Source organism: Scardinius erythrophthalmus, assembly GCF_964197995.2.
Source record: "Scardinius erythrophthalmus genome assembly, chromosome: 21".
In the NCBI taxonomy this organism is placed as follows: domain Eukaryota; kingdom Metazoa; phylum Chordata; class Actinopteri; order Cypriniformes; family Leuciscidae; genus Scardinius; species Scardinius erythrophthalmus.
The window spans coordinates 35,333,319-35,347,227 of NC_138241.1; the positions used below are offsets into that span (position 1 = coordinate 35,333,319).

The 13,909-nt window shown below is 39.4% G+C and overlaps 1 protein-coding gene across 4 annotated transcripts in view; it reads right to left on the minus strand.

Moving 5' to 3' along the window:
• The window catches only part of lyst (lysosomal trafficking regulator), a 135,456-nt gene that overhangs the window by 85,579 nt on the left and 35,968 nt on the right, over positions 1 to 13,909 (minus strand). For 3 of the 4 annotated variants that reach the window (XM_081351931.1, XM_081351933.1, XM_081351934.1), the window contains 5 exons: positions 13,111 to 13,201; positions 10,518 to 12,603; positions 8,994 to 9,969; positions 6,932 to 7,093; positions 1,124 to 1,280 (listed from right to left, as the gene is read on the minus strand). In XM_081351931.1, the coding sequence (XP_081208057.1) occupies positions 1,124 to 1,280; positions 6,932 to 7,093; positions 8,994 to 9,969; positions 10,518 to 12,603; positions 13,111 to 13,201 (3,472 nt within the window). The remainder of the gene's footprint in view (positions 1 to 1,123; positions 1,281 to 6,931; positions 7,094 to 8,993; positions 9,970 to 10,517; positions 12,604 to 13,110; positions 13,202 to 13,909) is intronic. The other variant, XM_081351932.1, reaches the window with a different exon arrangement.

Here is a 13,909-nt window from a genome sequence, read left to right on the forward strand (position 1 = left end):
AGATAGATAGATAGATAGATAGATAGATAGATATAATGACGATAGATAGATAGATATAACGACGATAGATAGATAGATAGATAGATAGATAGATAGATAGATAGATAGATAGATAGATAGATAGATAGATAGATAGATAGATAGATAGATAGATAGATAGATAGATAGATAGATAGATAGATAGATAGATATAACGACGATAGATAGATAGATAGATAGATAGATAGATAGATAGATAGATAGATAGATAGATAGATAGATAGAACGACGATAGATAGATAGATAGATAGATAGATAGAACGACGATAGATAGAACGACGATAGATAGATAGATAGATAGATAGATAGATAGATAGATAGATAGATAGATAGATAGATAGATAGATAGATAGATAGATAGATAGATAGATAGATAGATAGATAGATGTCTAACAGAGGTCTTCCGTAATAGAAAATATTTAAAGGAAGCTGAAACCAAACTCAACGACCAAAACCACACTCAGTTGACTTCCACTTTTTCACAGTTGTCATGATCAGTCTGACAACAAACACACACATTTCAAGCTTCGCCTTCAATTCCCTTCTTTATAATCATATCAACTACAGGCGCTGAAGGGAAGGTGAGTGAACTTACAAAATCATGCATGATCGCTCAAAAGCTGCAGTCACAAGACACAGCTCAACGCGACAGACTTACATCATAGACGGAGGAAACAATGACCCCATTCTCAGTGGAGAGAGCCAACACCAGCACATGTGACTGGAGAACCGGATCACACACCACTCGGCCAGACGGACACTCAGCCTACCTGATGCTAACCGGCACAAACCGGCTAACGCATTCCAGGTCATCCGCAAACAAATTCCTCCAGCTTTCAGTGACTTTGGAGAACTCAGCCTTGCTAACCACAATGCTAATTATTTTCACGTTCATTTTAGGTACGTAATGAGCCTTAAAGCCTAGAAAACTACACATGCACGATACTTTTGGCTCTGGATAGTACATACATACACTCCTCTCAAGCTCATTTACATTTGACAGTCAAATACAAGTGACATCTTGTCAGTTTGACACAGATGAGCAGCACAATGTAAGTATTAGATGAAGTTCTGAAGTTAGCACCTTCCTCCTGACGGGTGGAGTCCTCGGGGTTACTCTCACTGTCTGCGTCATAGCCCTCCTCTTCACCCAAGGGTGCAGCGCTGCTCACCTGAGCTTCATCCACCTCTTCAGAGAGATCTCCTGCGGGAGGAGCCGGCTCACCGCTGACCGGAGGCTTCTGAGCGAGAGACAGATGGATTATTATTATATAAGAATAATATATATTCATGAAGAAATAACTAAAATAGATTCAACATTATTATAAAATATAAATGGCAACACTTTAAAAATAGGGTCTCATTTGTTAACATGAAGCAATACATTTGTTACAGTATTTATTAATCTTTGTTAATGTTAGTTAATAAAACTCCAGCTGTTTGTTGTTTGTTCATGTTCATAGTGCATTAACTAATGTTATTACATGGCTCGGCTGAATTCCAATATAGAATGCGGTCTGTTATTTCTTGATAACAGACCGCTGCGAAGTATAACAGACCGTTGCCATGAAAAACAGCGCGTTGCTATGGACGCGGAACGGACTATTTTCTTTGGCGGAAGCAATACAATCGTTTTTAAATCAATAAACTCCTTTTTAAATCAATAATTCGTGTCAAATTATTTATTTATTTTGTAGGTAGCCATGTAATAAGCGGGATAATGTATAGAGAGGCGGTCGTTATAGCGAATAACAACCCCTTCAGGCTGTCAAGACCCCTCCGCTTCGCGTCGGGGTCCTGTTCAGCCTGTCGGGGTTGTTATTCGCTATAACGACCGCCTCTCTATACATTATCCCTTACTTAACAAATACAACTTTCGATTTTAATAATGTTATTAGTAAATGTTGAAATTAACATTAATTAAGATTAATAAATGCTGCAGAAGTATAGTTCATTCTTAGTTCATGTTTACTAAAGTTAACTAATGAAACCTAAATTAGTTACCAATATATCAGTTTGTCAATATGATAATTAAAATGCTTACTTTATTATTATTATTACTGTAACTAGTAGATTGAAGGAAGGATAATTATTAGTGCTGTGAAAAAATAAAAGTTTGTTTATATAATATTTTTTATATTATGCGTTTATTAATATGTAATATGTGTGTGTGTGTGTGCACACAAACATGTATATGTATATATATATATATAAATAAATGTAATAATATATATATATATATATATATATATATATACACACACATATATTATATAAACAAACATTTATTTTAGAAGCGAGCACAATAGCAAATAAGAAATAATAATAATAGATAATAATAAAATAGATGAAACAATTAATTAACTTATAATTAAACTTATGTTAATTCTTAATAGTATAAGGAACAATTAAAATTAAACAGATTAAACATGATTATATAATAAATTATTAAAAAAATTAGTTCAATATGTAATAATTACTAACATTTTATTAATATGATTATTAAAAAAATACATATTTTATAATCATTAGGTGGCGCCAAATATAGGAACCAACTACAGTAGTTAACCAAATATATGTGACATTATCAGGTAATTGTTTTGTGTGGACATTCAAAACCTTTGCCCAGTCTCTTCATTAGCACTTTCATTATGGTTTTTCTGAAGCACTGTGTAAAATACATAACACAAAAACTGAAGACGATGTTTGACAGAAGAACGAGTATTTTTTTTTTATATATATATTGTACAAACTTTGTAGAAGTAGTGAAACATTGTACGCAAATCTGCTCAAAACACTGCATCGCAATGATACCTAGCATGTACATGTCATCCTAATACCTCAAACCACTGCAGTTTGTTTAAAACTTTAACATTTGGTAACTTTAGGCAATTAGGAGGACACTATCTGGTAGGTAAAAAATAAAGTACTTTGTGTTCAAGCATCAAAGTCGGTAAGAAAAGGTCACAATCACTCTCTCTTACACAAACACACACACACACACACACACACACACACACGGTACCCACTTCTAAATTTTAATGCTTTCATTTCCCCGCAGAGCAACTTCAAATATCAGAAGTTAAAATACAGTAGAGAAACAGATTAAAGCAAATCCGGCAGCGCAGCAAACTCTTACCTTCTAGAAAACGAGCCCTTTCCAGAATTAAGAAATAAAGTAAACAATCCTTATAACATTGCTTCTGGTGTTTGTCTTTGTTAGAGAGACAGAGTTATTGATTTTCAGAAGGCTAGTTATAAAAAAACAAAAGAAAATATTATTTTGGTCACAGGACCACATCAGCTGACGGTTTCCACATAAAATATATCCCCCATGCGCCCCACGCTGCTCAATCACACACACACAAACACAAACAGGCTCATTATCCGATTATGTCTGGCCTGGGGTCACATTTTATTTCAGAAAGCAGAAAGCTTATTGAACTAACTTGAGTGCCAAAAGAAATCTTACTCAAGTTCAAATGATAGTTTTATTTGGGAATTACTCGGTGATGACAAGAAAGTCCCGAAGAAAATCCCTCAATCTTGCAATAGAGAGGATTTACTGAGAGGCCAATTATGTAAATCTTGCAAAAGATTGTAGAAGTCTTTGAAGACTTTATAGAAGTTTTTAAAGACGTACAAATACAAATAACTTAAAGGGTTAGTTCACCCAAAAATGAAAATTCTGTCAGTAATTACTCACCCTCATGTTGTTCCAACCATGTAAGTCTTTCGTTCATCTTCGGAACACAAATTAAGATATTTTTGATGAAATCTGACAGAATTTTGACTCCTCCATAGGCTTCCAGTGTGACCGAAACTCACCGGCCCAGAATAGTTATTAAAACATCGTTAAAATAGTCCAAGTAACTACAGTGGCACTACATTAAGTTTATCATGCGACGAGAATACTTTTTGTGCGCAAAAACAAACAAAAATAACGACTTTATTCCACTTTTCATTTCCTTCTCTCTGGGCCTCGTAGTGTTTTTGCGCTGCGCGTCTGTGTTGCACGTCATCACGCATCACACACATGACCGGCGTCGGCCAATAGTGAGCCTACGTGGTGACGTGTAACACAGACGCGCTGCGCAAAAACACTACGCGAACCAACTAGACATCCAGAGAGAAGGAAATGAATAGTGGAATAAAGTCGTTATTTTTGTTTGTTTTTGCGCACAAAAAGTATTCTCGTCGCTTGATATACTTAAGATTGAGCCACTGGAGTCATTTGGACTATATTAACGATCTCTTTAATAACTTTTCTGGGCCAGCAAGTTTCGGTCACACTGGAAGCCTATGGAGGAGTGAAACATGGCTCAGATTTCATCAAAAATATCTTAATTTGTGTTCCGAAGATGAACGAAGGTCTTACGCGGTTGGAACAACATGAGGGTGAGTAATTACTGACAGAATTTTAATTTTTGGCTGAACTAACCCTTTAAAGGCGTCACGAATTGAGAAATCTAATTTACCTTCCTCAAAACTTTCTCGTAAGTCCAGAAATAGCTTTTATTGTAATCGATCAAACTTTTCACACATGCACACTCTTTAACCCTTTCGCTCCCGTTTGCGTGTGTCTGTTTAAGAGCCTATAGAAACTGAAACCAAATCGCTAGCTCAATAATTCTTTTTGCATACAAAACCAGAGATGTAACATGTTCAGATCAAGCCTCCAACATGCTCCTGTTGCGTTGTTTTCACCCTCTAATGAGTCTGTACAAATTGCGTAATATGCGTTTACAAAAAAAAAAAACACAAAAATGCATTGCACGTCTTTGCACACATGTTCTGTAGATCTGCGATTGATAGTTACGTCTTCCGATGCTCATTGACGTATCACGTTCTGTGCACTTTGACCCCAAAGGTTGTCACATGTTGTGACGTCACAAGCTGCGTCATTTGACCATGCGTTTGACTCCCATTTGCTGTACAGGTATGTTTTTTTCTTTTTGTTATTGTCTTTTTATCATTGCTTCATTTTATCATTTATTTCTCCTTTACACACTCACAAATACACTTTTGCAAATGCAAGCACATTCACACACACACACACACACGCGCGCACGTAGCATTATGTCTAGTCTAAACGAAAGTACACGGACGCGGATGTTTTGGCAATAATAATTGCGTCCGATGAAAATGAACTGTCCGTCTGCTTATCGGCTCCAGATTCCGTTTCAAGGACGAAGCCGACTTTCTTGAAGGAATAGATCCGTCCTAGGAAGAAAGCCAGGTGTGCAGCCAAAGAAAGAAATGACGTGCAATGCATTTTTTTTTTTTTTTAAACGCATATTACGCAATTTGTACAGACTCAAATGAGTGTATCTTAGAAACTAATTTATGTAAACAGTTCAAATAAATTCTGTATAGTTTTAAATTGTTTTATCAGGAAGAAAGCCAGGTATGCAGTCAAAGAAAGAAATGACGTGCAATGCATTTTTGTGTTTTTTGTTTGTTTGTTTGTTTGTTTTTCTTTTGTATTTGTAAACGCATATTATGCAATTTGTACAGACCTTCAAATGAGTGTATCTTAGAAACTAATTTATGTAAACAGTTCAAATCAATTCTGTATAGTTTTAAATTGTTTTATGCACGTTTTTCACATTGACAAGTTTGAGGTTGGCATTTATCAAATTTCTGTATTGAAAAAATATGAATTTTTAATTTTTCCTTTTGTTTATTGCACTTTTGAGATATTTATCTAGATACTATTGATTTATTACAAATATAGCCTTCTAATTGGGAGAGTAAGGATTATTTTGATGTATGGCATATGAAAATGCTCAAAAGAATGACAGCACAGCATGTAAAAATACAAAGATATACTCTGGCAGAACTGTTCTGTGGTAGGTCATAAAGGGTTAATAACAACGCTTTAAATCTCTTGACAAACTAAAAGACGTAAACTACATTTGTATATATTTGAAATAAAATATATAGGCATAGGGGTCTCCAACATGTCGCTCGCGAGCTACCAGTAGCTACTATTACTATTACATTATTACTATTAATAATAAAAGATAAGCTAGCCTAAAGTGCATTGTAAATGTCAGTAATTTGTCTTTTTTGACTCATTCTTTTTATAAAAATGATTTAAAGGCTGAAATATGTGAGGTTTATCTTTTTATAAAAACTGTTTTGTCAAAACTTTATTTGAAGTACAGCTGTGATATCTGTACTATCACACTCATAAAATCTGGCCATCATTTTTAATGTTATTATTTTAATGTTTATGTAAACAAAAAGTGCATATTGATGCTAGTTGATTTGTTATTACTTGGTGAATTGATGTCATTGTGTAGTATTAGTACTTTTTAAACAGGATTTTGTGATGACCGTGCTCATTTTGGTCACTATAATCATGAATTTCCATGCCATTTCATCTCTAGTTATGATGCACTGTAAAATCAACAATAGTTATGTGTTTTTACAATATAATATGCAAAGTAAAATTTTCTATATTTTTTTTTTATCTCTTGACATTTAAGGGTGACATATATAGGCCTACAAAAACTCTTTTAGATCTAAAACAGTTTGGATAGTTGCTAATATGAGAGTTATGAGACATTATTTAAGAGATTTAAGTATTGCATTACATGAGTAGCTCTCTGCCACTTTCATTTTTAAAAAGTAGCTCTCAAATGAAGGTTGGAGACCCCTGATATAGACTGTACAGAATGCCAGCTTGCTTATTTTCCTCAAGATAAGGAATTATTAAGTCCAAATGTCATGCAAAAAAAGAAAATATATGCAACTTTGCGATGTGTTGAATGCAATGTGATGAAGGCCAGACTCAAACCTGTACAGCACGAGAACACATGTGCCCTTCACCAAGCATACCTCTGACAGGGACAACACAGATTTATCAAACAAGCAATCAAATTACCTTGTCAGGTTTCTCCTCGATGACATCTGGACTGCAGAACATCTCAGCCAGTGCCACACGTAGTAAGGAATCAAACAGAGGAACTGCCAGTTCAGAGTTCACGACTCCAGAACGAGAGAGCTGATCCCTGACCTCACACAGGGTCTCGTCCACAGACTGCAGCTGTGGGAAAGAGCGTGGGAAAATTACACTCATAGAGAATAAGACATTGTCATTCGCTTCAAAATGTCAATAAATAGCTCTGTCCCAAAACCTAATTTGCATAAATAGACGGTACCTGTATATTAAGGCATTAAAGGGATGGTTCGGAGTAAAATCAACCTAGGGTCCTTTGCACCATGATCTCGAGCCAAGCCTTTTTTCCCTTGGTTGAACATTATTAAAGTTAGAGCTTATTTAGAGAAATCAGCCGGATGGCTAATGGATCCTATGCATAAGGATGTAGTGTAACAACAAATCATTATTTTTTCCGAAGTGTTAACAACGAAGTGATAATTGTTGCAAACTGGTACTACAAAAAAAACAGGGTGTCGTTACACTACATCCTTATGCATCGCTTTCTGCCAGGACTTTTACAGGCTTTTCCCAAACCAGTGAAGTGACGTCGACGTCCAGGTTAGCGGTAGCATGAGCCATCAGGTAAGTGTTATTTAAATAAACTCCTGATGTACTTTCCAATGCCTCGTTTTATAAGTACAGAACCTATTTGTACTACTGTAGAAGTTTGGTCCATTCTGGGCATCATTAGTGGGGTAATTTACCAGATACAGCCTGGGATCCATTAGCGCCTGCTTCTGGGGGGGGGGGGGGGGGTGTTTGGCTCGAGGTCATAGTGCAAAGGACCCTAGGTTGATTTTACTCTGAACCATCCCTTTAAGACACACTCCTGATGCAACATCACATTTATACACCCTTATAAAGAAGGTAATCACGGTGCAATGAGCTCAGTGAAAAGAACAATTATGATGCTTTGGATATCGTTCAGTCTAATAAATCTATCTATTCTGCTTTTGCTATTTTGTGCATATCTGTGTGATGACTCGGATTCTTCAACCAGATGGAACTGGATAAATATTCTGAATGTTCTGATCCAATCTGACTTCTGACCTGTAATGTTGCCTGAGTCATAATCATACACTGTTTGTTCGTTGGCCAGAGGAGAACTGAGCGACAGAGCCTGGTTTCTCCCAAGGGTTTTTTCTCCATTCGGTCACTGATGGATTTTTGGTTCCTTGCCACTGTCGCCTTTGGCTTTTCCCTTGCTTAGTTGGGGATATTTAATATTCAACAATAATATTGATCTGCCTGAGCTGGACGATGACATGACCATCATAAATATATATAAATGATCTAAATTAATAACTTTTTTTACAATAATGAACCATCACTGAACTTACTTACGCTGGACTGTGACGCTATTTTCTTCTAGATCTGCTGTACATCATAAACAAACTTTGTTGCACTATATTCCTGTTATCTCTGTAAAGCTGCTTTAAAACAATCTATATTGTAAAAAACGCTATATAAATAAAGCTGACTTGACTTGTATACATATGTATGGTTATTAAGCCTAAAAGTTTACAATAGATACAGTGCGCAACAGATATCATCATCAGCATAGTATGCGCATAAAACAAAAGCTTTTCATCATTCAAATTTAAATGACAGGTAATTAAGAGATTATGACGGAATTTTTATGAAGTCTAACCTAAACAAGACATTTACCAGTGGTAACTTCTGGAGAGAAATAGCGCAGACACTGGACAACAATGAAACTTTCCAGTCCGCATGTGTTACAGTAAGTGTGTGTGCCCACTGTCAAATGTAGTATACATTGAAAGGCTGTACGAATACACTAGGCATTCACATAAAAGCTTAAGTATTCTTTGGGCTTTAGGGCATTAAGTTGTTAGCTTTACAGCATATCACACTTAGCTGATTTCACACTTTGAGAAATCAACTGTTGAGTCTCGACTCAATCTTATGTTCGAATGTGTGAACATCCTCTTATTATTCAGCTCACTCGGGTTTGAAACAGAGCTAGCATGCATGTCAACTCTACCTGAAAGGAAAGGTCTGGTTCAAGTCTCTGTAGGGCTGAATTGGCACTGTGGAGGCAAATAGCCAAAAGAGCCTCCAGCAGTCGGATACTCTGGAGCGGCCATTCCTCTTCAAGCCTGTGCGTTGGGTCACTTAACTTGCTTTCGACCTGAGAGGGGCTGAGAATGTCCTGTTGAGTTTCCGCTGTACCTGCAGTTGTCGGTATATTGTCAAACTGCCCTGTAAGAGCTTGAGTGGGAGAGTCTACATGAGGTGGACTGCTTTTGCCTTTACTCTCCCTCTTTTTCTTAAGTTTGCCATCTTTGTTTTTAGATGTGAGTTTCTGGATGACCATCGTCATTAGACGTGAACAGACATCTAGTCCTCCCAGTCTGAAGAACTGCCTCTGAAACACTGGACTGGCCATGTACACCCAACGGCAAACTGACCAAACATCGGCAGCCCTCCGTACCTGCTCTTTAGAGGGAAGAGCCACATTGTCAGGGGAGAGGCAAGGTAGGCGCCCACCCAATGGTTCACTAGCTGTACTATCATATCCGGAAGTGTCTTCAGAGTCATTTGCAGAGTCTCTGTCGGAGTCCGATTCCTTGCTCACGCATAGGAAGGCGACGCACAGAAAAAGGTTGATCGTGTTCAAATGTGCCTCACCCCGGTTATGTCCTACTGTACTTTTTCCACTTTTGCCCTTTGGGTGAGGGCATGCCTCTTTCAAGCCTTCGTAAAACTTAGTGAGGCTCTGGGGAACGTCACCAGCCCCACGTGAACTCAGTTCCTCGAAGAGTCCAAGGACGGCTTCCCTCTCCTGAGCTTCGGCTCTTTCTAGCTCATGCACGGCAGATTCTGTGTGATGGTGCCACGCTTTCAAGATAAGCGTCTCGAACACTTTTAGCACCCACGGACGAGTGCAGTCCAAGTAGATCAACTCTGTGACCTGGTTCAGCCCGTTACAACTCAGGAACAGGTCGCGTACCACCCGGCTGAGAACAAAACACCAGAAGTTATAAATTCAGTAAACACATTGGAATCACAGTTTATTTTAAAGTCCCCCGGTAGTCAATCATTTTATCACTTAAAACTCATCTTTGATCACCAAAACTTACATATTTAAATGTTTTTTCCTTGAAAAAAAAAAAATCTTCATGCCTTAAAATATCTTGAATGTAACTCGACACCCTTGCCTCATTTAATATACGCAGTTCTATGCAAATTAGCAGCTCAGAGATCCACTCATTGACGATCACACGTTGATCTGATTGGTTACAAGGTAGTTTGTGACGTCAGAAACACCAGCGATTTCAAAGCGTGTTTTTGAGACTGTCTTTGGTTCACTGCAGTTTTAAGAAGAAAATACTCAGCAATGGTGTCGATTTATGAATTTACACATGGTTTGTGCATATTAAAAACACCACAAAGACATATAAACAACACTAAAAACTTGATTTCCCTTACTTTACAGGCTGATTTAAAGAACCTAAACAACAGTGAATAATAATAAGAAAAAGAAGTAGAGGAAATACAACCATACCTTGACTTGAGCAGAGCAGGCAGAGTCTGAAGATAAACCAGCAGTACCTCAACCGGCAGGCAATGGCTATGGTAGCTGCAAACCTGGCTACAAGTAGTTGTCACACCAAGTTGCTGGGCATGATGGCTCAGTTCCACACCCCGCTGTAGCACAGGGTTAAATATATGAGTGTAGAGTTGCCACTGCACAACTGCATTGCCTCGCAAAGTCAGCTGGCATACATGACTGGCAATCTGTTGACTCAAATGCCGGTCCTCCCCAAACACAAGCTCCTGATAGGCCTCTAAAGCATCCCACTTCCATAGCATATCTTCAGCTCCTCCACTGGGCAGGATACCTTGGAAACGATAAGATGGAGATGTGGATGTGGATAAGTTCAATTCCTTCTTAGGTCCGTAGCCTTGTAGAGTCTCATCAAGCCCAGGTAACTGGCTGCTATCCAAAGTGCAGATGTTGCAGGAGGCAAGCTTGGCCTTTTCAGAGGGCTGACCACCGCCAAGCTGTTCTAAGACAAGTCTGCTAAGGACACTCAAAACGTGGGATTGGTAGCTCCGCAGTCCTGGAGCCTGAAATGCTTGGAGCATGGGTCCGATTACGGATCTTGGATCCATGCAGCAACAGATGCCAACAGCTTGAACTCCTGCAAGCACCTGCAACACCGCAGGACCCGAGGGCGAAAGGCGTTGAAAAAGACGCAAACACTGGTGGGCACAAGCCGCAAGGCAACAACAGCGTTCAGGGTAACGCACTTCTCCGTCATGACCTTCAGAGTCCTCCTCAAAGGGATTAAGTCGTGCTGCTTGCTTGAAAGCAGATACTGGCAGTCCTGAGAGGTCACGGTGATGGTGCAAAAAGTGGGAGTATTCGCAGCGCCGGTGTCGACGGCGTGCACAAACAGACTGGTGTAGCTGCTCCGACTTGGCTCTCTTCACGGCACTGATTATCTTAAGCACATCGGCTATCAGACAACGCAGGTGCTCTGACGCCTCATTGCCGATTTCTGAATCTCGAGCTTCTGCTAAGGCCTCAAGGCGCAGAGCTGTTGCCTCGAAGAGCTCCAAGCCACGGTGTTGCACAAATTCATGAACTAACTCAAGAGATTGACTGAAAAAGAAAGGGTTGGAAGCTGAGGACTGTAAGCAACCCAGTAGAAGTTGTAGGACACCCTCTAAGAGTTCTGGCAGTAGCAAAGCCCGATGGCGAAACCTCGAAAAGGAAAAATCTTCTTGTATCTCTTGCAGAGTCTTCTTTGGCCTTGGAGCGAAAGGGTCAGCTTGCCTTTCTAAACAGGTACGAATCTTTAACGTTGCTCTGAGGAGGTCAGTCAAGCTGCGACGCAGATTATCAGGCAGGGTCTCGTTTTGACCCACATCTACAGACAACAAGTGCAGAATGGTGCGTAAAAGCATTCTTTGAACAAGTGCGATTGGCTCCTCAGTCCAGCCTCCAGCTAGCTCATCGATCCCACCTCCACCACCGGGACAACAGCAGTCACCAAACTCTGTGAGTATCTCTGTGAGCGTGGGAACGACGCTGACTGCCAAGCCTGGGTTATGATTGATGGTCATGTCAAATTTGCAGACCTTTTCCAGAAGGGAGAGCAGAACATGGCAAAGGTCAAAAGGCGAGTTCTCCATTCGGTTGAAGATGGAAAGAGTTGTCGGGTCTGTTAGCATGTTAGGATCCAGTGTGTGAGATCCAAATAGCCTCATGTGAGGTTGGGACGGCTCAATGGTGCTCATGGCTTCGAGAGTGGGATGTTGCAATGCTGGTTGCGATGGATTGCTGGACTGGTGAAGCTGGCAACTCACACGAATGGCCGAACTGTGGAATCTGCGATGCTTGCTCCCAGTGTTTGTGGTTTTATCGTCCGAGTTGGCTTCAGAATCTGACGTGGAGAGCTGAGATTTGCGTGCATCCTTTACAGAGTATCGCTGAGCAGTTCTGCGTGAACGCCGTGACTTCCAGGAGCCAGATAAACGCTTCCCAGAGTTCTGCACATCACATCTATCTTGCCCCGCCTTCTGAGGGATGGTCTTTCCCTCTTGGCATAGAAACACCTCAAGTAGTGAAGGCAGGGTGAAATCTAAGATATAAAAAAAAAGAAGAGTAGGAAAGGAAGAGGTTTAAACCAGTTATACAACCAGGTTTCATTAGAGCAATCATGATGACCTCTAGAGGTCTGTTTACAACCCAATTACAGGAACTAATAACTCAACAATGTGGAAAGCAGCTGCTAGAAAAGATTAGCATGCCTGCACTAAATACCTTCGGTCTCAAGCTCAATGAAAAATCTTATCCTTTCCATCATCCTTTAACTGTACTGTTTCATAATTAAAGCCATCTCATGGTTTCACTTGTTGTTCATGCAAGCAGCTACTTAACAATTCATGGCGTCCTCGCAAGAACACCGCCATCATATGCTTTATAAAACACATCATGTAGAAGTATATCAGATTTCCAGCTGAATGCAATGCCAGGATGCCAATTAACACTTAATTATTTAATTCAAAGTTCAAGGTGGGTTACAGTATACCTCTAGTACATTCTCAAAATTAAGATTGTTAAAAGGATGCATTATAGTGAGTCTCACCTGGGGCTTTCTCCTCCTGAACGGGAATCTTCCAGACCAGAGGTAGCAGAGACAACAAGAGTGTAAGCAGCTCTTCCCGACAGGTCAACTCCTGAGTAAAAGGTTTGAGAGGTTAATTCTGGATTCTTCACTCTGCAAATCCAATCAAAAACAGTCTCCTAGTGTTGACGGCCACCTAGAAGCGGATTACTTTTCTCACTTCTGCTTCATAGTACCATGCCTCTCTTAGCAAGCTAGTTTCAAAAGATGGACAATTACAGACAATAAAAACTGTATCTGAAGGTTTTCCTTCCAATGGCTTCAGGAAAACACAGGTTCGTTGGACATGAGGTCTCTAAATACTGGCTCCGCCCTCAGAAAGAAAGCATTCCTCACAAGGAGAAGAGAAAGCACTCTGACACGTGTGAATTAAAAGCAAATACAAGGACGGCTGTGTGACCCCAGGTAAACATGCATCTGGCAGCAAACTCATGAGGTAATTAGCAAAGTGGCTGAGGAGGCATTTCGAGCCACTACTACGCAAACACACAGGCGATTGATGTTGTGTTGAGTGATAGCTAATCAGTGCCGAGTTCAGAGAAAAGGCTCGTGTCTTGTGAGTGAGAACCACTCCAGACACGATTCATTAGAACTCTCACTTCAAAGAGAGAGAATGAAGGAGAGGAAAAACATGGGATCAAATACACAGGTCATTTTCTTCGACCTAATGCCAAAAATTCTGATTAACAGAAACTAATTTTGACTCATGCATCAGTTTAAAACATTTGAAAAGACAATTTAAATGTCAAGTGCTTCAGCA